This window comes from Pristiophorus japonicus, chromosome 1, assembly GCF_044704955.1.
Source record: "Pristiophorus japonicus isolate sPriJap1 chromosome 1, sPriJap1.hap1, whole genome shotgun sequence".
NCBI lineage: Eukaryota > Metazoa > Chordata > Chondrichthyes > Pristiophoridae > Pristiophorus > Pristiophorus japonicus.
In genome coordinates this window covers 248028097-248051807 of record NC_091977.1, presented here as the reverse complement: position 1 = coordinate 248051807, position 23711 = coordinate 248028097, and the positions used below count along the sequence as shown (strand labels likewise).

General features: G+C 45.5%; 1 protein-coding gene across 1 annotated transcript in view; it reads right to left on the bottom strand.

Moving 5' to 3' along the window:
- The window catches only part of LOC139245585 (neuronal acetylcholine receptor subunit beta-3-like), a 36478-nt gene extending 19345 nt beyond the window's left edge, over window positions 1-17133 (bottom strand). The window contains exons 1-3 of the mRNA XM_070871207.1: window positions 16960-17133; window positions 14505-14549; window positions 10207-10316 (exon numbers count right to left, since the gene is read on the bottom strand). Of these exons, the coding sequence (XP_070727308.1) occupies window positions 10207-10316; window positions 14505-14549; window positions 16960-17100 (296 nt within the window). The 5' untranslated portion in view covers window positions 17101-17133. The remainder of the gene's footprint in view (window positions 1-10206; window positions 10317-14504; window positions 14550-16959) is intronic.
- Between the last annotated feature and the right edge of the window lie 6578 nt (window positions 17134-23711).

Below are 23711 nucleotides of genomic sequence, written 5' to 3'. Positions count from 1 at the left end.
GCTATTTACAATATACATCAATGATTTAGATAAAGGAATTGAATGTAACATTTCCAAGTTTGCAGATGACATTAAGTTGGGTGGCAGTGTGAACTGTGAGGAGGATGCTAAGAGGCTGCAGGGTGACTTGAACAGATTAGGTGAGTGGGCAAATGCATGGCAGATGCAGTATAATGTGGATAAATGTGAAGTTATCCACTTTGGTGACAAAAACAGGAAGGCAGATTATTATCTGAATGGTAACAGATTAATAAAAGGGGAGGTGCAACAAGACCTGGGTGTCATGGTACATCAGTCATTGAAAGTAGGTATGCAGGTACAGCAGGCAGTAAAGAAAGCAAATGGCATGTTGGCCTTCATAGCGAGAGGATTTGAGCATAGGAGCAGGGAGGTCTTACTGCAGTTGTACAGGGTCTTGGTGAGACCACACCTTGAGTATTGTGTGCAGTTTTGGTCTCCTAATCTGAGGAAGGACATTCTTGCTATTGAGGGAGAGTAGCGAAGGTTCACCAGACTGATTCCCGGGTTTGCAGGACTGACATATGAAGAAAGACTGGATCGACTAGGCTTATATTCACTGGAATTTAGAAGAATGAGAGGGGATCTCAGCGAAGCATGTAAAATTCTGACGGGATTGGACAGGTTAGATGCAGGAAGAATGTTCCCGATGTTGGGAAAGTCCAGAACCGGGGTCACAGTCTAAGGATAAGGGGTAAGCCATCTAGGACCGAGATGAGGAGAAACTTTTTCACCCGGAGAATTGTGTACCTATGGAATTCTCTACTACAGAAAGTTGTTGAGTCTAGTTCGTTGGATATATTCAAAAGGGTGGCCCTTACAGCTAAAGGGATGAAGGGATATGGCGAGAAGGCAGGAGTGGGGTACTGAAGTTGCATGATCAGCCATGATCATATTGAATGGTGGTGCAGGCTCGAGGGGCCGAATGGCCTGCTCATGCACCTATTTTCTATGTTTCAAATAAATCGTCTACCTCCCCTCAGGCGCTGAATGGCACCGCCCGTGGATGGGACCCTTCCTGGAGATTGTATACGAGATGTTTGGTGTCAAGCATTAGTTCCTAAACACAATCGTATTAAATATTTTCTCTGAATGTAAATGTTATAACCATGCATCTATTGTGGATACAAACTGTATTAGCATATAATGTTAATGTTAATGATGAATAGCATGTGGGGCGACTAATTGTGGATTACAATATCTGTTGTGTATTCGTAATAGTACCTAGTCAATTAGCTTATGCCATGCTCTCATCACATTTGCAGAGGAAGATATCTAAGAATCTGGTAGAGCAGAGGCACATCGGAGGAGGGCCTGCTGAGCTGCACCCACTCACCGACTTGGAAGAACGTGCCGCAGCACGAGTGCTCAGTCACAATCGTGGTGCAGATCCCATTGTTGCGCCACGTGAGTAATGTGTAAAGCAGTGGTAATTTAAAATAATTTAATGGCATTTCATTATAATATATTAATCATGTCATGTTATGCATGTAGTTTCTGTACTCTTCTCTACTCTCATGTTAATCATATGTAATGTCACTTGTTCACATGTACTGCAGTTGTGTTGCTCCTTGTACATATGCCAGCACAGCGCAAGCATTCTCATGTCCACCCTTCTCTTCCAATAACCTCTATTATGTTTTGCAGCTATCCAGACTCCCGAGGCGCAAAGGGAGGCCCCTGCAGCAACCCCTTTGCCACTGCAGGTGGTCATCACCACGGGTGAGGAACAGGAATCCGAGGAGGAGAAAGATGATCAGTTCTCATCTGTGGTATCCTCAACAGATGAAGTAGCGGGGCCAAGCGACTTCCAGCAGGCCATTCCAAGGCGTCCAGTGCCCACACTGACCCCACGGAGGTTGAGTCGCTGAGGTAGGCACGTGCTGCGACAGGCAGACGTCAATGAGGATGTGGTGTCACTATCGAGGGCGAGCATTGACATTGGTCGAGAGCTCCTCCAGGCGCTTGGTGGGTTGACCAACAACATTGCCACACTGTCCGCATGAATAATGGAGGGCATGGAGCGGATAGTTGTGGCAATGGGGCGAACAACTGACTCTGTCAATGCCTTGCGGCTTGCAATAGTTTTGGGAGACGGCCACTGAGGTGATTCTGCTGACGTCACTCCCCCACAGCAGATCTTGAGGGGCACTGAGGCCAGATGTCTTGGTCCCATTACTCGGAGTTACTGGGAAACGGGGGGGTTAATACAAGGGGGGTCAAAGTGTAGGAGGACAGCATGGCTGCAGGTAGGGAGAGGTGGTACTGTATATTGTTATTGATGTTATTGTTAAAAGTAAGTTTTTGTTGAACGCTCACTGTTTGGGATGGTGGGAGAGTGTTGTTATATTATTGTTGTGTTACAAATGTTGCTGACTGTTGAGGCTTGGGACGGTGGGGGTGTTGTATATGTTTGTTCAAAAAATTTTCACATTTGTCTTCAATTATTAAACATTTTTATTTAACTTTACAATTGTCCTGAAGTGTCTTCTAATAACGCAAGGTAAAACATCAGTACAATTGTTGGAAACAGTGGCCATGGCCAAGCCAGGCAAGGATGAAACGTAACGCAACTGTAACTGTCACCAATGTAAGTTCACACAAAGCATTCATTTAAGAGCTGCTGATGCAAGAGTTTTGCAGCTGCATAATTACCATGGGGCTTTTCCAGTGTTGCGGGGGATGTGGGGAATGGGTTCATCACCAGGCTGATTGTCCTCCCCGAGGTCCTCGTCCTCTTCCTCCTCGTCTTCCTCCCCTCTCTCCTGAGGTGGACCAGCGGTCCCATCTGGCAATTGTTGTCCTCTCCTCATAGCTAGGTTATGCAACATGCAGCACACCACAATGAACTCAACGACCTGCTCAGGGTGGTATTGTAGGCTGCCTCCCGAGTGGTCCAGGCATCTGAAGCGCTGCTTAAGCACTCCAATTGCCTTTTCGACGATATTGCGTGTAGCGATATGGCTTTCGTTGTAGCGCTTCTCGGCTTCCATCTGGGGCTTATGCAGGGGGGTTATGAACCAGCTGGGCACTTGAAAAGTTTTTGGAGTGTGCCCCCCCCCCCTTTAATCAGGGGGCACTTGATTATTAGTTTACAACAAAATAGTTATGAGCCAGCTGGCAAGGCCATATCCTTTATCCTCCAGCATCCAACCGTGACCTTGTGGCTCACTCTTAAACAGGTCAGACACAGTGCTCTCACGCAATATGTGCACATCATGGATGCTCCCTGGAAAATTTGCATTTACCCGTCATGATTATTTGCTTGTGGTCGATAACGAGCTACACATTCAGGGAGTGGAATCCATTTTGGTTCCGAAACACCTCTGCATCCTGTAAAGGTGCTCACAGGGCAATGTGCATACAGTTTATTGCTCCCTGCACCTTGCGGATGTTTCCTATTCATCAGAAACCCAAAGCCCTCTCAGTCTTTGCCCCCCTGGTCATAGGGAAGTTTATAAAGTCGATCCTGCATACGTAAAGGGCTTCAGTCACGTGTCGAATGCAGCAATGTGTGGTTTGCTGAGATATACCACAGATGTCGCCAACTGAGGCCTGAAAGGAGCCGGATGTGGAGAAGAAAAGTGCCGCAGTAACCTTAACCTCAATGGGCAGTGCGGTCCTGATGGTACTGTAAGGCTGCAGATCTCCCTTAATTAGCTAGCATCTCTCACTGATGACCTCCTTTCGGAAGCGCAACCTTTTAACATACATGTTATTGGACAAATCCAGGTATAATCGCTTATCCCTGTAAATGTATTGGGTGTAAAATCTCCTCCTCTGCAGCAGTCTGCCATCTCTTTGATTGGCACATAATGCTCTTCAATATACCTTCTCCCATCTCTGTTCTGCAGCATGTGATTAGTGATCAATACAGGTTGAAAAATTACAGGATCCATCACTATAAATCTCCTTAATTTCTCAACAAATGTAAATGTGATTAGATGATTGGCAAGAGTCAAAAAGGCCCTTAAAATCACTCACAAATTGATTCTCCTCATAAGCACTCGAAGCAGTCTTTTACAACAGATCCTCTGTACTGCCGAGTAGTGCCGACTTACGGTCAGCTTTCCTTCAGCGTATTTTTCGGCCAGCGATTATTTGGGTGAATTGTGGGTGAACTGCTGAAAGTAGCGCTCGGCGATAATCTGGGCCATAATCGGGAACAAGTTTCCATTATGAACACTATTCTCGGCCTTGCACGAGGATGACGTTAGATTTTTTTAAAAATTAGCTCGGGCGATGCAGCTCATTCAGCAGTGCCAAAAGTTGGGTCGCCGCTAAATGGGCTATAATCGGGTGCTAGTTTCCACTTTTCATCAAATATGGGCGATCGCCCATATAAGCGCCGAAATGCAGGCTTATGATGTGCTGAAAGTCTAGCCCCTAGACTGTTGCCTGATAGTTAATAAATGTCAGGTTTGAATGTTGCATTAATGTAACATTGTAATTTAATGTGGACCTTTACTCGGGCCAACTCAATGCTGGGTGTTAAATGTATTAATTTACAGAAAAATTAATTTGTTGAAGCTGCAGCGTATGATATTAATAACATATTAACATGTTTATATGAAATAGCTCATTCCATTAACCCATTTAAACTGCCTTCGTTGAAGAGTAGTCAAAGGAATTTCATACAGATTTCAACTAAAAATAGCAAAGAAAGAACTTGCATTGATATAGAACTTGATCCAAAGCACCTTACAGCCAATTAAATACTATTGGAGTATAGTTGCTGTTGTAATGTGGGAAACGCAGCAGCAATTTTGTGCACAGCAAGCTCCCACAGACAGCAATGAGATAAATGACCAGATAATGTGTTTCTGATGTTGTTTGAGGGATAAATATTTGGCCATGAACTCTCCTGCTCTTCTTCAAAATAGTTAGTAATGCCATGGGATATCTTACGCATACCTGCGAGGGTACCAGATGGGACCTCGGTTTAACTTCTCTGAAAGATAGCACCTTTGACAGTGCAGCACTCCCTCAGCACTGCACTGGAGTGTCAGCTTAGATTATGCACTCAAGTCTCTGGAATGGGACTTGAACCCATAACCTTCTGACTCAGAGGCAAGAGTGTTACCCACTGAGCCACGATTGACACCATAATTGCGGTCATTTACATGAGCATGCACCAAATCTTAATCTTACAATATGATACCTACAGTACCTGTGAAACCCAACATCTTTTTCATTGTCAGTTTACATTTGTGTTCAGAGTAAATTGGGACTGTGAAGAGTATGAGGCAGTGGGGATGGGTGAATCATAGTGACTGGGGCCCTGAGGCAGCTGTGATAGAAATCAAAGGAAGTGTACAGAGGAGATGAGGCAATCAAACCTGACATTCTTGTAGTAGAGCTTCCCCTAGTGGACTACTGCTTCACCTGGTGGACTACTGATATACTGCAACTACTAATGTAAATAATAAAGGATCATATGGCAAAATCACATGATGACAATTTTCTGTGTAAGAGCCATCGTGTAGAGTGTGTTTGTTAGTGATGGCATAAGAATATATCACAATTCTGTAGTGAATTTTTTCTGATCACAATTTAAAGTAAAATTGGAAATGCGCGAGTTTTTGATTTCGCTGCAAATAGCGAGCACAGGTGGGAGGAGGCGCATGTGAAGCATAAACACCAGCATGGACCCGCTGGGCCAAATGGCCCATTGTTGTACATTCATTGTAATTCTATGCAATCCTTATTTGCTTCAGCTGGTGGTCTGTTTCCATGCGGAGAAGACAGCCCTGCAGACAGATCCACTGTCAATTGTAATTCTCCTTCTATGTGAAAATTGCCATCTGGTCCAAAGACAAATTAGGAAGGACAAGCTGACAAAGTAACAGCAATGTCACAAAAACGACTGAGAATTTTCCAGAGATACAAGATGACATGATAGTCCATCCAATAGCCAATGTTTACAGCGTTATGGCATCGTGGTAATTGCTGAAAACATCCTCACTTGTACAGGCCTCATTTAAAGCCTGTGCACACAGTGAAAGATAATAGCTGTCATGAATTAGATGAAACAGACAGTAGTGGTTTGAATACTGTTGTTCTATTTATGCTAAAATGAGGCACAGTAAAGAAAGATATAACTTTGAAGCAGAGATTACCATTGTTACTACATGGTAGAGTCAGTCAGGATTAATCATTTGCCATTTGTTAAATTATGTGTTTATAATGTTCCAAAAATGTAATAATAATTAAAATAGGAACACAGGACCAGGAGTAGGCCATTCAATCCCTTAAGGCTGTTCCGCCATTCAGTTACATTATGGCTGATCTGTATTATAACTCCAGCCACCTGCATTGGTTCCGTAGTCCTTAATAACATTGCCTAAATCAGCGCTGTGTCTTGGGAAATGTCCTCACATTGTCTGCAAACACTTTCAGATGAGGTACTGCATGGTGCGGATGCAGAGTAAAGTTCCAATCTCAGAAGAATGACCTTTACAGCATCAATCTGACATTGATATTTCACACATTACCCACTCTTGGTTGACTCTGCCAATTTAAGTTCCAATCAGTGAACCATGACAGTGTTTATTGTTTCACATCCATAGAAACTATGCAAAATGGTTTAGGAACAAAGGAACAGAAGTAGACCATTTAGTCCCTCGAGCCTATTCCGCCATTCAATTAGATCACAGCTGATCTGTATCTTAACTCCATTTAACCGCCTTGGTTACATGTCCAATGTTACGTATGTAAATTTTACTACTATGTAAGACTTGCCACCAGGGGGCGCACCTGTGAAAGACCCAATGGTCACCTGCACACCTCGGGCAAGCAGGAATAAAAGGCAGTCTACCATGCTGCCTCCTCACTCTGGAGTTACATTCAAGAGACCAAGTTCACAACAGTTTGAGCTTACAGTATACAGTCTTGGAGTTATTTTGAACATAACATCCCTTAATAACCTTGCCTAACAAAAATCTATCAATCTCCTTTAATCATCTTAACCACCTCAATTAGATCACCCATCAATCTTCTATGGTCAAGGGAATACAATCCAAGTTTATACAACCTGTCCTCATAATTTAACCCCTTTAGCTCAAGTATAATTCTGGTGAATCTATGCTGCATCCACTCTAAGGTCAATATATCCTGCCTGAGGTGTGGTGCCTAGAGTTGAACGCAGAACACTAAATGGCGTCTAACCAGAGCTTTATATAACTGTAACATAACTTCCACCCATTTGTATTCCAGCCCCCCTGAGATAAAGGCTAACATTCCATTAGCCTTTTTAATTCTTTTTTGTACCTATCCACCAGCTTTTAGTGATTTCTATACTGGGACCTGTAAATCTCACTGCTATTCCACAGTTCCTAGCTTTTCGGCATTTAGAAAATATTCTGATCTATTTTTCTTAGGTCTAAAGTGAATGACCTCACACTTCACTAGAGTGAACTCCATCTGCCACAGTTTTGCGCACTTACTTAATCGCCCAATGTTCCTTTGCAACTTTCTGCTTCCATCTACACTACTTACTGAGCCACCTAACTTAGTGTCATCAGCAAACTTGGATATACAATTGATATTGATATATGGTTGGAGTGTTTTCAACAATAGAACAAAATTTCCATTGTATGTGTGTATATGCGCATGTGTTGGCACGGGGTTGGGGGGGGGGGGGTTGTTGGGGAGTTAAGAGTTAAAGGAACAAGGATATTTAAAGCCCAGTGTACTAATGTTTCTGGATTTGGGTCTGCCATCGGGGCTTCATACTGTGGTACATGTAAACAGTTCCACCAGAGAATCTGGATGTGTCACTTGAATTGAAGGGCACACAGGGGAATCTAGGCACTGATTGAACAGTATCTAAAGTGATGCGTAGAAAGAGAAAAGCTGATGGACTTTGATGACAAATAGCCCAGAGGGTTTAAAAGCTCACAAAGGCATGGACTAGAAAGGTTTAAGATGGGCCATGGCAAAAAGCATGGGGGAATTCCGAAAGAGATTTTTATAGCGAGGATTTGAGAGAAATAATGCTATCAAAATGATGTAATATGTCATCATTTGACTCATTATGAACTCTGTACTACTTTGTTCTGTAGGAGTAGAAATGTATCATTTTTATTTTAAATGTCGTTGGGATTGCTTTGGAATGAGGGAAAGTCAAATGCTCCAGTAGATTCCGGTGCATTGAAACATGAAAGAAAGACTTGGATTTATATAGCACCTTTATAAGGTTCTGCAAAAACAACCTCGGAGACATGTGGCAGGGAGAATGGGAAGATGCCATGTTTAAAATGACCAACTGCAGCCAACAGCCTGTAAACCGCGGAGGATGATGGGACTCTGGCCACCCTGTACAGTAACAGTCAGTGTTGCAGGGGCACGGAACCATAAGGGGGAAGAGTGTACATTCAGTTCTTCCAGGAAAATGGATACAGGGCAACTTTATATTTTAAAAGAACATTTCTCCAGCTTTTCGTGTAAAACCCTCACAGAAGAGGCAACATGTCCAGGCAAAATCTCCCCAGTAATACACAAGGCAACACAATGGCTATCAGTTTGAATAATTAAACCAAGGCCCACAGGTCTGATGCAATCATTTTGACCAGCCCACACAGAGTGTCACCTCTGTCGAGATAGTGAACAATTCACTCCATCAGCGAGCGACAGGATACAGGAGGTGTGGCTAATCTCCCATTCCAGACAGATCGATACACATCGAACTGCCATTCACACCCCATTTTATTCAAGGAAGACCCAAGACAATGGCATGCAGTTTTGGCGCGAAGATAAACAGACTATAAGAAAAAGCTGCAAAAACACACAAGGTGGTTTTTTGAGGTTGGAGGTTGAAGTCAGCTTTTGCATTGAGTTGTAGAGTTGAGTTGAGAAGGTGGGAGTCAGTTTTTGTTGTGGTGGAGTTGAGTTAAAGGGGAGTTGAGTCAGCTCTTCACAGGGCCCTCGCTCTGGGGAAGGTGTGCTTAACTCCAGCAGCTTTTTGCTTAGGAGCCAACCGAGAGGCAAATAGAAGAAACCGACGCAACATCGAGGAGGAAAACCGAATCGACCAACAACGTAAAACCCACCCCAGAGGGTCCCCGAGCTGGAATAAGTGCCCCCAGAACCCCGGAGTTGATAGGATTGTGAGTATAGCCTAAACCCCCTCACAGACTCAATTTAGGATAGGAATTGGTAAGAAGGGTGGAAGTGGGAGGTGGGATTGTGTGTGAGTGGAATGTTTCAACCTCTTATCTTTCCCTTCCCTGTTGCGAGAATTTTTCGTGTTGTTGAGTGAGATTGTGCCATTACTGCTATTTACCACCTCTTCCTATGCCCTCTTTGTGTTTACTATTCTAAATAAACAACATTAACCATTTTGTACTCTTACCCACTGTGTCTGATGCCTCGTTACTCACCCATCCTCATAAATCGCACGTACAGAATCCCAGGGGAGTGTGGATTCGAACCCACACCCCAAGCTCCACTACACCTTCCACGACCACTGGATGTCTCAAAGTGCTTTACAGCTAATGAAGTACTTTTTGGAGTGTAGTTACTGTTGTAATGTGGGAAACGCGGTAGTCAATTTGTGCAAAGCAAGCTCCACAAACAGCAATGTGATAATGACCAGAAAATCTGTTTTCTTGTTAAATTGATTATTAGGTTATATCTGAGTATGCAGCTGTCATTGACAGATTAATTAAGTTTAAAAAAAGTGGTCCAGTTTTGTACCCATTAAGGTGAGGGTTTAGTGCTGGGAGTAGAAAACTTTCCATTTCAGGCATGCAGTGTCACCATTAAGCACTGCCAGGTTGGGTTTAGCACGGCCAGATATAGGCTAATGCTACCTCTTCTCTGGCTCAATGATGCGCCTCAGCTGATTTCAAAAGGAGCACTCTGGTGTTGCATTTTCACATCTTAAGCCACATTATGGGACCTGTGGTTGAGATTGACAATTGAGGATGAAATTAGTAAAAAAAAAAGCACATGGAATATAAAAGGCTTACTTCCTATGGTGTAGAAACTTGGAAGATATACCACACAAGTGGGTGGTATAGAATTACATAGAATTTACGGCATATAAACAGGCCATTTGGCCCATCTGGTCCAGGCTGGCTTCACAGGAGCCTCCCCTTACCCTACTTCATCTGACCCTATCAGAATAGATTGATAAATATTTTATTTTCTTGGCAGATAGGGAAATGTAGAACCATAAATGCTTACTTTTCATATAATACAATATCAGGTAACCAGATGGACGCAGATGGAACTCTGATTGTGTTAATACCACCGTAATCATCTGGATTCCAACTCAGCTTGTAATCATTCCACTCCTACAATATAAAAAAGTAATCATGTTACTACATGACAAAGAAATATAGGAATAGGGATGGAACAATTTAAACATGTTGAGTGTCAGAAATTAACCAAATAACGTTGTAAAATACATAATGACGCATTGTCTACCAACTGGTATATCCAAAGACACTGAAGTGCTGTGTATCAGCAGATAGAGCAGTGCTATTCCCTTATTTTTTTGTTAAAGGCAATAATTCTGAGCTCACAACTTGAGGACTAGTTTGAGGGAAGGTCCAACACATTCCACCACAGAATGGCGGGCTGGAATGGGCGCCTGCGATGTTTCGTATAGCATTTTATTCACCCAATGCCTTGATTAATAGGCTTGCATAAAATCCTTTTGTGAGCTATTTTAATATAATTGTTAACCTTTGTTACTTTAAATTGGCTGTGACTGTCAAAGTAATGCAGAGAGGAATTGTACATGAATACTTAACCACAAACTTAAACTTGATTTTGGGTTTACGATTTCAAATGTGCCAGTAGCAGCTGTGAAGTAGTGGCCAGGCATTTCCCCGCAGGAGTGGGAGAAAGCTATAGGGCTAATAATTCTATCATAGGCAGTCCCTCGAAATCGAGGAAGACTTGCTTCCACTCTTTAAAAAAAAAGGTGAGTCCTTAGATGGCTGTACAGTCCAATACGAGAAGCGCAGTCCCGGTCACAGGTGGGACAGATAGTTGTTGAGGGAAGGGGTGGGTATGACTGGTTTGCCGCATGTTCTTTCCGCTGCCGGTGCTTGATTTCTGCTTGCTCTCGGCGATGAGACTAGAGGTGCTCAGCGCCCATCCGGATGCACTTCCTCCACTTAGGGCAGTCTTTAGCCAGGGACTCCCAGGTGTCGGTGGGTTTGTTGTACTTTATCAGGGAGGCTTTGAGGGTATCCTTGTAATGTTTCCTCTGCCCACCTTAGGCTTGCTTGCCATGAAGGAGTTCCGAGTAGAGCGCTTCCTTTGGGAGCCTCTTGTCTGGCATGCAAACGATATGGGCTGCCCAGCGGAGTTGATCAAGTATGGTCAGTGCTTCAATGCTGGGGATGTTGGCCTGATCGAGGATGCTAATATTGGTGCGTCTGTCCTCCCAGGGGATATGTAGGATCTTGCAGAGACATCGTTGATGGTATTTCTCCAGCGACTTGTGGTGTCTCCTGTACATGGTCCATGTCTGAACCATGCAAGAGGGCAGGTATTACTACAGCCCTGTAGACCATGAGCTTGGTGGTGGATTTGAGGGCTTGATCTTCAAAAACTCTTTTCCTCAGGTGGCCGAAGGCTGCGCTGGCGCACTGGAGGCGGTGTTGAATCTTGTCGTCAATGTCTGCTCTTGTTGATAATAGGCTCCCGAGGTATGGGAAATGATCCACGTTGTCCAGAGCCGCGACGTGGATCTTGATGACTTGGGCCGGAGCGGTGGGGTGGTTGGTGCTGTGCGGCGAGGACAGGCTGGTGAAGGACCTTTATCTTATGGATGTTTAGCGCAAGGCCTATGCTTTCGTACGCTGCAGCAAATACATTGACTATGACTTGGAGTTCAGCCTCTGTATGTGCGCAGACGGAGGCGTCATCTGTGTACTGTAGCTCGATGACAGCTGTTGGGGTGGTCTTGGACCTGGCCTGGAGTTGACGAAGGTTGAACAGGTTCCCACTGGTTCTGTAGTTTAGTTCCACTCCAGCAGGCAGCTTGTTGACAGTGAGGTGGAGCATGGCAACGAGGAAGATTGAGAAGAGGGTTGGGGCGATGACACAGCCCTGTTTGACCCCGGTCCGGACGTGGATCAATTGGTAAGGATCACGGCCTGCACTTTGTCGTGGAGCAGGCGGAGGATGGTGACGAACTTTTGGGGGCTTCCGAAACAGAGGAGGATGCTCCAGAGACGCTCGCGGTTGACAGTTTCAAAAGCCTTTGTAAGGCAGCCATGTATAAGGGCTGGTGCTGTTCCCTGCATTTTTCCTGCAGTTGTCATGCTGTAAAAATCATGTCCATTGTGCCCTGTAGGGGAAAAAATCTGCAGTGTGACTCCGGGAGGAGCTCCTCGGCCACAGGGAGAAGAAAATGGTTGAGGAGGACTCTAGCGACGACTTTCCCAGTGGCTAATAACAGGGAGATTCCTCTGTAGTTGCCGCAGTCGGACTTGTCCCCTTTTTTAAAGATGTTCACGATCACTGCATCTCTGAGATCTCCCAGCATGCTCTCCTCCCTCCAGAATGAGAGAGATGAGGTCATGTATTCATGCCAGTACTGTCTCTCTGCCATACTTCAGTGCCTCAGCGGGGATCCCATCCACTCCCGTAGCCTTTTTGTTTTTAAGCTGTCTTATGGCTTTTTCTACCTCGTGCAACGTTGGGGTTTCACTGAGGTGGTGGCGGGTAGCATGCTGCGGAATGGAGTTGAGAACACTCAAGTCAAAGGCAGAGTCTCGATTGAGGAGATCTTCGAAGTGCTCCTTCCAGCGGGCCCTGACTGCCTCGGTGTCCATGATGAGTGCTTCCCGATTCTTGGCCAGGAGTGGGGTGGGGCCCTGGGAGTTTGGACCGTAGGTGGACTTGACTGCGATGAAGAATCCTCACACATCATGGCTGACAGCCAGCTGTTGTATCTCCTGTGCTTTCTCCATCCACCACCTCTTCTTTAGGTTCCTGTTTTTTTTGTTGTACCTCAGCCTCAAGCCGTCTGTAACGCTGCCTTGCTGCTCCCGAGTTGGGTTGTTGTTTAAGGCTCAGAAATGCCCTTCGCTTGCGATTAACTCTTGGATTTCCTGGTCATTCTCATCAAACCAGTCCTGGTGTTTCCTGGTTGAGTGACCAAGTGTCTCTTCGCAGGCACTAGTTATGGAGGCCTGGAGGGCAGACCAAGTGCTGTGGGCATTCAGCATGTCAGGGTCATCAAGGCACGCCAGGTTAGCTGTGAGACACTGACTGTATAGGGCCCTCTTAGCTGGGTCTTTAAATACCCCGGCATTGACTATTTTGTGGCACTGCTTCTGCTGCCCCCTCCGCTTTGGGGCTATGTTGATATCAATGATGGATCGGATTAGGCAGTTCGATTCTAATAAAATTAAAGCTTGGCCTACAAATTTGGTGCATTTGCGCCTCCCGCTTGTGCGCCCAGGAGGGCGCAAATTTAATAACCCTCCAAGCGCAGCACCTGCAACAATTCCCGCCATATTTGGCAGGAGTTTAGTGGCTGTGCTACGGTCTTGTGCCCCAATCTCCTGAAGCCGGAGATTGTGACGTCATCACCGTGTGCAGTGCACCGGCCCCGAAACTCAGTTTCGCGCCCTGCAGCATCGCCAGGCGAAAACACCCACAGCTGCAGGAGGTGTGAATCGGGTGGCCGGCCACTACCAGGATGAAAATTAAAGGCGAAGTGGCCGAGGTAAGTACAAAATAAAACTTACCTTTGTTTGCGCTGTGTTCGTTCGTTTTCTTCGTGGGGTCCTGCCCGCGATCACTCAGCCCGACACTCTGCTTGAGTGCCAGTCTGATCGCGTGGGTGATCTCTCCCTTGGTGGTCCAGGTAGGTGATTTTTTTTAAATTACAGAGCCTGCAGCGATGGCCCTTCACTTTAAGGGAGGGAAGGGCCCTTTGTATGCGGCAGCGCTGCTGAAGTATGTACCCCGTTATTGCTCCAAGGAGGAAGTGAAGCTCTTGATTAAGCACTCCACTTCGGGGAGAGCTAAAGTGATTTTTTTTGAGAGGGGGAAACATTCGAGCCTGGCAAACGGGACGATAATCAATTTCTCCCCCAAGGTCTTTTGGTTGTAATAGAGGCCTTCCACTTGCATTATGGATGCTGTGAAAGCCTTGATTCCAAATTACACACCCTCGCTTTCTGCCACTGAGGAGAACATACAACATTAACTACCGTTAATATCCCATAGCCAAGCAGCCTGTAAGTGGAGGTAAAGAGACACGCAGGGCAGTAGATCTACCAAAGACCACAGGTGAATGGCCACAGGGCAGGATTATTATTTTCACTACTCCACAGCGTTGAGAACAGCAGCTAGGATATTTGATTTACTGGTTAGTGGCTGTGTGTTTAATGGAAGTTCCTAATTCTCCAGTCTGACAATAGCAATGAACTGTGTCACTGAATCAAACCCAATTGCCAATTAGTGTCAAAATTAACATAATGCTTATGGAGGCCATGAAATGATGTCCTTACCTGCTTTAACCAAACATTCGTAGTCATCAATTGATTCTTTTCATCCTGTAATAAGAGCGACACACTGGTGGATGCAGCACATGACACGACTTTAAAAAAAAAGTATAATGCAAATTGAGCAAAAGTTTTAAAGTTGAGTATTATTTCCTTTGGCTTTGTTCTTCGTCGAAGAATACAAGGACCAAAGTATAGAGAGGTAGAGTTTCGGCTTCGATGGTGCAGCAGTTAGCAGCAGAGGGGCCGTGGCCCAGGAGCGGCACAGTATATAACATCAGAGAGATCGTGACTCAGGAGCGGCACAGTATATAACATCAGAGAGGTCGTGACTCAGGAGCGGCACAGTATATAACATCAGAGAGATCGTGACTCAGGAGCGGCACAGTATATAACACCAGAGAGGTCGTGACTCAGGAGCGGCACAGTATATAACATCAGAGAGATCGTGACTCAGGAGCGGCACAGTATATAACATCAGAGAGATCGTGACTCAGGAGCGGCACAGTATATAACATCAGAGAGATCGTGACTCAGGAGCGGCACAGTATATAACTTCAGCGAGGTCGTGACTCAGGAGCGGCACAGTATATAACTTCAGCGAGGTCGTGACTCAGGAGCGGCACAGTATATAACTTCAGCGAGGTCATGACTCAGGAGCGGCACAGTATATAACTTCAGCGAGGCCGTGACTCAGGAGCGGCACAGTATATAACTTCAGCGAGGTCGTGACTCAGGAGCGGCACAGTATATAACTTCAGCGAGGTCGTGACTCAGGAGCGGCACAGTATATAACATCAGAGAGATCGTGACTCAGGAGCGGCACAGTATATAACATCAGAGAGGTCGTGACTCAGGAGCAGCGCGGTATATAACTTCAGAGAGGTCGTGACTCAGAAGCGGCACAGTATATAACATCAGAGAGGTCATGACTCAGGAGCAGCGCAGTATATAACATCAGAGGGGCCGTGGCCCAGGAGCGGCACAGTATATAACATCAGAGAGATCGTGACTCAGGAGCGGCACAGTATATAACATCAGAGAGGTCGTGACTCAGGAGCGGCGCAGTATATAACATCAGAGAGATCGTGACTCAGGAGCGGCGCAGTATATAACATCAGAGAGATCGTGACTCAGGAGCGGCACAGTATATAACATCAGCGAGGGCGTAACTCAGGAGCGGCGCAGTATATAACATCAGAGAGGTCGTGACTCAGGAGCGGCACAGTATATAACATCAGAGAGGGCGTAACTCAGGAGCGGCGCAGTATATAACATCAGAGAGGGCGTGACTCAGGAGCGGCGCAGTATATAACTTCAGCGAGGTCATGACTCAGGAGCGGCACAGTATATAACATCAGAGAGGTCGTGACTCAGGAGCGGCGCAGTATATAACATCAGCGAGGTCGTGACTCAGAAGCGGCGCAGTATATAACATCAGCGAGGTCGTGACTCAGGAGCGGCACAGTATATAACATCAGAGAGGTTGTGACTCAGGAGCGGCACAGTATATAACATCAGAGAGGTCGTGACTCAGGAGCGGCACAGTATATAACTTCAGAGAGGTCGTGACTCAGAAGCGGCGCAGTATATAACATCAGCGAGGTCGTGACTCAGGAGCGGCGCAGTATATAACATCAGAGAGGTTGTGACTCAGGAGCGGCACAGTATATAACATCAGAGAGGTTGTGACTCAGGAGCGGCACAGTATATAACATCAGAGAGGTTGTGACTCAGGAGCGGCGCAGTATATAACATCAGAGAGATCGTGACTCAGGAGCGGCACAGTATATAACATCAGAGAGATCGTAACTCAGGAGCGGCACAGTATATAACATCAGAGAGGTTGTGACTCAGGAGCGGCGCAGTATATAACATCAGAGAGATCGTAACTCAGGAGCGGCGCAGTATATAACATCAGAGAGATCGTGACTCAGGAGCGGCACAGTATATAACATCAGAGAGGTCGTGACTCAGGAGCGGCGCGGTATATAACATCAGCGAGGTCGTGACTCAGGAGCGGCGCGGTATATAACATCAGAGAGGTTGTGACTCAGAAGCGGCGCAGTATATAACAGCAGCGGGGTCGAGGCCCAGGGTTGGCGCAACAGAGCTTGGTCTCCAGTCGTCTTGGTCATCCTCGCCACTGGACCAAGACCTAGCTCTGACAAGCCCTTGTGGTGGCTCATGTGTAACGGTCACCACACGTTAAAAAAAATCCACACACAGGCATCTTCCACTCTTTAAAATGGCCTACTCCTGCTCCTCTTTCTTATGTTCAATTAACTTTGATCATGTTGCAAATTCAGAATCATTACAACTTATCAGCCACATTTGGACTAATCCTTAATTTGCCAACTAAACTCAATATAATAGAAGTCATTTAAAAACATACCGTCATGTCTCAGTTAAAATGAGAATGCATCATTTTCTGAAAGTACCAACTCATAGACTTACTTACCACATCCACTAGCTGGGAGATTTCCAGTCCAAACTTTACTTTTATTGTATCGTTGCGGTTTCTAACTGGTCTCACCCATTTCTGGTATCCTCGAAACAAGTCCTTTAGCAGGCTGTCCTCCATCTCAGCAAGCAACTTCATTGTTCCTGCAGCTGGAACAGTGCATGGTAGAGAAAGAAGTCAATGACGATGATTATATGGCAAAGTAAAAAAAGGTTGAAACAACCTCACTGCAAAAATGAGGAACACTGCAAAAGAAAATCAGCCAACCTATGTGCCTTTTGCCCCATGGAACTGTGCATTTCTCAGGTGCAAATGTCAGGAAAAAGGGGGTAAACACCAGTTTTGCTTAGTTTCGCTTGCCTTTACACTGACCCTGGGGTTTTCGAGGATAGGGTGGGGCAGAGCTAATAAATGACCCAATAAAAAGTCAGAGAATTTACAGCACAGAAATAGGCCAATCGGCCCAACTGGTCACTGCTCCATGGGGAGCTATTAGCCATTAATGCTCTGCATAAGCCTCCTCCCTCCTCCCTCCTCCCTCCTCACTTTATCTAACCCTTCAGCCTAATGTTCACCAGCCCGTGAGTTACCACCCATTAATAGCAGAAAATCCCAGCCTCTGTTTTTAATCTGTGTCACGTTGATCAATCTCTCACTGGCTGTTTGAGTTGTGATAGCAAGATTCTGCCTGGTTGTCTATCCTCATATCAACAAGCATCACACATGATTTGGGAGAATGATCATTGAGAGATATAACGTTTCACAGGTGACATGGTCTTACGGGCTGATGATGTAAACGGCTTTTTAACACTTGGGTCAAATAATGACTTGATCACATTGATTGAACAGTTCTAAATTTGTGGAATTGTACTCAATCTGCCTCATTAGATGGTAGTGTTTAACCTGAACTGGCCATTGATTGAAAAACAAACAGAATTAACTCTTTGTTGGTTTAAACTGAACTCTATATAGTACAAGAAATGCGAGCACAGTCTTTTAAAGGTGCAATGTTGTCAGGTTTTTACATTGGGAGACCAGAAATTCCGAAGTGTAAAGATATTCCAATGATGGTGGTACACCTCAAGAGTTCATAGCCTTTAGGTAATGAGGGCCAAAGGAGTTTGCTTTCCAAGTTATGAATTCCACTTAAAAAAAAAAGTTATTTTATTATCGGATGAAATGTTAAACCGAGGCCCTGTCTGCTCTCTCGGGTGGACTAAAAGATCCCATGGAACTATTTCTAAGAATGGCAGGGGAGTTATCCCCGGTGTCCTGGCCAATATTTATCCCTCAATCAACATCACTAAAACAGATTATCTGGTCATTATCACATCGCTATTTGCGGGGGCTTGCTGTGCACAAACTGGCTGCCGTGTTTCCTACATTACAATATTGACCACACTTCAAAAAAGTACTTAATTGGCTTTGGGATGTCCGGTGATCGTGAAAGGTGCTATATAAATGCAAGTCTTTTTTTTAGATACTTCCTGTACTTTTAGCACTTTATATCCTCTTTGTGTATTTATTAATCTGAAAAATACACAATTCACGTTGTATGCTCTGACTCAGTAATATGCTATTAATAAACAAATCATTCAGATACCTGTATTACCTTTCCCTGCTACAGTTTTGATTATATTTTTATAATAAATTGAATTAATTAATACTGCCTGTGTTACACTGTCACCCAAAGTCAAAATGGCTGTCAGTCACTCAGTACCGCATGTTAGTAGCAGTGGAGTCTTCCCTGCTACTGTCTGTGTCCATGCAGTGATCCTTGGGAGTTGGAAAATACTGAAGAAATGCAGTTAGTGGCTCCTACAGAAGGAGAAATTGGTTGAATTGTAATAATGGAGCCCGCAACACCCCTACTACCCTACTTCCCACCTCCCCTCGCCCCTCACCGCCCTGGGGAATTGAGGAAAGTTAACTGACTGAAGGACTCAGTTTGAAAACTTTGATAAAAGTCGGCACTGACAGGTGCAAGCCAGGCATGATTAGTAGGATTGTGACCCGTTGACCTTTGGCCCCTTAGTGTTTAGCATGCTTAATTATTGCAATCAACACGTAAGCAGAATACCTAACTGTACAGGCAAATAAACAATGGACAAGTTGGAGGATGTCATATTAAATCTGTTCAGAGCCAAGATCAGATTGTTCCTTGAGTGCTATGTCCAGGTTGCACATTGAAACAGAGGAAATAGATTCAAACCCTGGAGGCAATGCAGAGATGAGCCACACTGCTGATCACTAAATTGAGAAAGACTAAAGAAACGTGTGCTTTTCAGTGTTGTAAAAAAGCAACTAAAAGCAGATCTCCAAAAGCTACATAAAATAGTAAATGATATCGAAAAGATAAATCTGGCACACTACTTAAAGTGGAACCATGACCAACAGATTCAAACCTGCAAAAGGCAACTTTGGGTCAGAGGGTTTCTTACATAAAGAATGAAGAACAAATACAATGGATACCCAGATAGAGTAAAATAGGCAAAAATCACAGAATCATTTAAAGAAATAGCTGAATGTTGTGATGGAGATCTCAAGGAATTTGGGGGCCAAAGTCTAGACAACTTCTTAGATCTCTTTCAACTTTATCCTCAGCTATTTCATCAATATTCATAGAAAATAAGAACTTACATTTATTTAAGGGGTTATTTGGGGGAAAGAGTGAAAACAGGTGCTAAATGTGTGTTGTACTAATAAGACATGCCTGTTTGAAAGTCTGGTTCTTTCATGCAATTTTGGTCCTATTTGCTGATTACTATAATTTGAATGTGCTTAGAGGTGCTAAACCAGACAGATTTAGAACTCAAGTGCTGATTAGATGCAATGCCTGTGGAAATTTGAATCTAGAGGTAGCAAAGCATGAGGTAGGGGGGAAGGTAGGTGATGTTGCAGAGCTGGATGTACATGGTCTTGAACATGATAGGATATGAGGTTTGAATCTGAGCTCAGAGTTGAATAAAATAGCAAGGTTCTGCTTGCCTGGTACAGTTAGGCATGCAGCTGGGGAAGGAGATAGGTTTTGTGGCGAGGGTATGGAATTTTTAGCAGGAGTTGAGTAAGGTGGCTCTGGTCTTCTCATTGTTCACTTGCAGGCAGTTTTGGCTAATTTGCAAGTTGATGTCAGACTTATACTCTGACAACTCAGAAATGATCACAAAGTTGGATGAGAGGGGTGTAAATGGCACACTGATCCAATGACTATGGATAATGTAAATAGCATACAACATGTAAATGAGGAAAAGAAGACAGCCAATAATGAAATCTTAGGGTACTCCAGAGGTGACTGTCCAACAACAGGAAGAGCAGTCATTTCTAAAGATTATTGACCTGCGTTACGATAGGCAGAAGTGGATCTAGATATGAAAATGGACCAATGAGGAGAGTGGTGGAGGAGGAGGTGGCCAAATGGCCAATAATGTTAAATGCTTTGCAGAGGTCAAGGAGGAACAGGAAGTTTACCATCCCACTGTCACAGTCACAAATGATTGACTGATGATTTTGACAAATGGCGTACCAGTATTATGGACACAGCAACAACTGTATTGAAGAGTTTTAAATAAGGACTCATGGGAAAAATGAGTGTGAACCTGGGAGAGGGGATAGGGAGCGCATTTTGTGAAGGGTGATAATGGTGGCAATTTTGAATTGGAGGAGAATGGTGCCTGAACAAAGAAAGACATTTAGGGCTAGAAATTTGGGTTTTAGCGATTTTGCCCGTTTTTGGGCGATACTCGAGGCAGTAATTTTCTTTAGCGCCGGGGTAGCGCTATCGCTAGACATCGCAAAATTCGGCAAACAGTGACCAGCAATAGCAATAGCGCTAAATCCAGCTTTGCACGAGTGAATTTGTGTGCCGGTCCACATTGGAAGCACTGCTTGAGCACTCCAATTGTCTTTTCAATGATGTTATGTGTGGCTATATGGCTGTCATTATAGCAATGCTCGGCTTGTGTCTGAGGGTTCCGGAGAGGGGGTCATGAACCAGGTGGGGAGGCCATAACCTTTGTCCCCCAGCATCCAGCTCTGGCCTTATAGCTGATGCTCGAACAGGTATGAGACAGTGCTCTCACGCAAGATGAAAGCATCATGGACCTCCCTGGATATTGGGCATTTACTGCCATGATGCACTGAGTATGGTTGCAGACGATCTGTTCATTCAGGGAGTGGAAGCCCTTTCAGTTTCGGTAAACCTCTGGATCCTCTAAGGGTGCTCGCACGGCGATGTGTGTACAGTCAATGGCAGTCTGAACCTTGGGGAAGCCAGCAATTCGTGCTAAACCTACAGCAGTCTCATTCTGTGCCTCCTTGGTGTTGTATATGCTGACTATGGATGTACTCTATGTGTAGTCACTGTGAGATTGTATAAGATGGAGACTTGTTACCTGATATACTGTCAATAAGGTTCACAATGTGTACATACATGCTGGCACCACTAGAGGGTGCAACTGGTGGAGACCGGGGGTTTCCTGCCCTGGTGGCAGGGCCCTGTGTAAAAGGTTGCACACCATGCTTGCACAACACTCTGGAGTTTGGAATAAAGGATCAAGGTCACTACAGTTCAAGTACAACACATTGCCTTGTGGAGTCATTCATAAGTAGATTATAGACATAACAACTGGTGACGAGAATAAGGACTTTCATGTGATCATGGCTACCTTTGGCATACTAAAAGACTTTGCAGAGGGTGATGATTGGGATGCCTTCAAGGAAAGGCTCGAGCAATATTTCATGGCAGGGGAGACGTACGCATTGACAGAAAAGCGCAAGGCTATACTGCTGACCAGTTGTGGGCCCGAGGTCTACCGCCTCATCAGGGACTTGCTGGCACCCACGAAGGCCAAGGATAAGACATACGATGAGCTGACTGATCTAATTTGCGACCAACTTAAATTCTACACGCACCGCAGACCTGAGGGCCAAGAGAGTGCAAAATATGCTACCGAACTCAGGAGACTTGCGGCACCGTATGATTTCGGCACGCACCTCAATGAAGCATTGCGAGACATCTTCGTTATAGAAATTAGCCATGAGGGCCTCCTTCACAAGCTACTATCTGCCGACACCACAGTCAACCTGCAGAAAGCCATCGACATCAGTCAGGCATTCATGACCTCGACCTGCAGCACCAAGCAAATCATTCAACCTGTGGACTCAAACCTGGCAAGTACTTTACACAGAATGGTGCCTTTCACAGGCAAGACTGTAGAACGTGGCTCTGCCCAGGGCAGAGAGTACAGACCTCAGGGTTTCAGAACTCAGAGTCCGCCGAGGGGCGCTAATCGAGTAGCACCATACTGGCGTTGCGGAGGAAACCACAGGGCTCACCAGTGTCAGTTTGCTGAGTACGTATGCAAAGCCTGTAACATGAAGGCCACCTCCAGCGCATGTGTAAAAGAAATACGACTCACTGTCTAGCAGAGGAGTTGGTAGATGACTTTGAATCCAGTGAGGAGTATGATGATTTGGCCAGAGAGGCAACTCAGCCCCAAGAAGAAGTGTATAGAGTGTATACCTGCACCACTGATTGTCCTCCACTGAAGATGGAAGTCGAGATAAACGGCGTTCCAGTCTTCATGGAAGTGGACACAGGAGCGAGCCAGTCAGTAATGAGCCAGGATGCCTTCGAGAGGCTGTGGAACGAAAAACGACCCGAGCTGGTTCCAGTACAGGAAAAGTCACGGAACCGATCCCAGTCCTTGGTAGTGCAGATGTAAATGTAATCCATAAGTTACCTCTGCGGATTGTTGCAGGCGATGGCCCAATGATACTCGGAAGAAGGTGGCTGGGGAAGATTCAGTGGAAATGGGAAGACCTTTTTACTCCAGCAATCGATGTCCCCCATGCTCAGAGGCAGAGCAAAACCTCACCTTTGCTTGGGCCAGGCACCAGAGAACAGACAAGCGCAGCACTTGAGGCACAGACTGTCCATCACAACTGCGTGGCAATGATCCGACCGGAACAATCTAAAAATACCTTCCCGGCTCCAATGGCAGGACTCCTGGAAGCAAGATCGAAATCACAGGTATCCTTTCTATGTTTGTGGCAGAATCGCGGGAGAGAAGCATCAAGGCAGTCAACCTCGAGGACCGAGGGAAGATGGCGTTCCTGCTGCAGCGAGGAGCAGCGTGGCTGAAAAGAAAGATAGCCGTGGCAACATCACGAGGTGCAACGCTGAGGGACCAACATGTGGGGTCCAACAAAGGATCTGATAGGGGTAAAGCCAGCAGGGTTCTCTTAAAGGAGACCTGCAACCATCTGAACTTAAAGAGACATTGTATGCATGGCGATCAATGTAACGAACCGATTAAGATTGTGAACAGAATGTTGTTGCGAGATGTCGGGAATAGAGTGTCCCCCGGAGCAGCAAGCGAGCGAATTCGGGAGGGTAAAGGCGAGGCGCCTCATATCCTGCCCCAGGTCTATCTCAAGCTGCAGGCACTTGATGGCACCATTTGCCACGGACCTGGAAACAAAAAAGCCGCCAATACACGCAGTCGGCCGCCGTTGCCCACCACCCGGGTGGAGACGGTGCAGACCCCAGACCCAGTCACTACCTCGGCCATGTCCGGGAGCGAAAGGTCAGAACCAACGAGTTCCCCAAACGGGACCTGGAACAGCCAGGTTCCCAACACCGTTAGAGAACAGGCAGAATACTCTGCAGCCCTCAAAGGAGGACAGGGAGGCCACACACATCAGTAGCTCTGCCCACCACTAGGCAACGGCAAAGGCCCTGAGTCCTG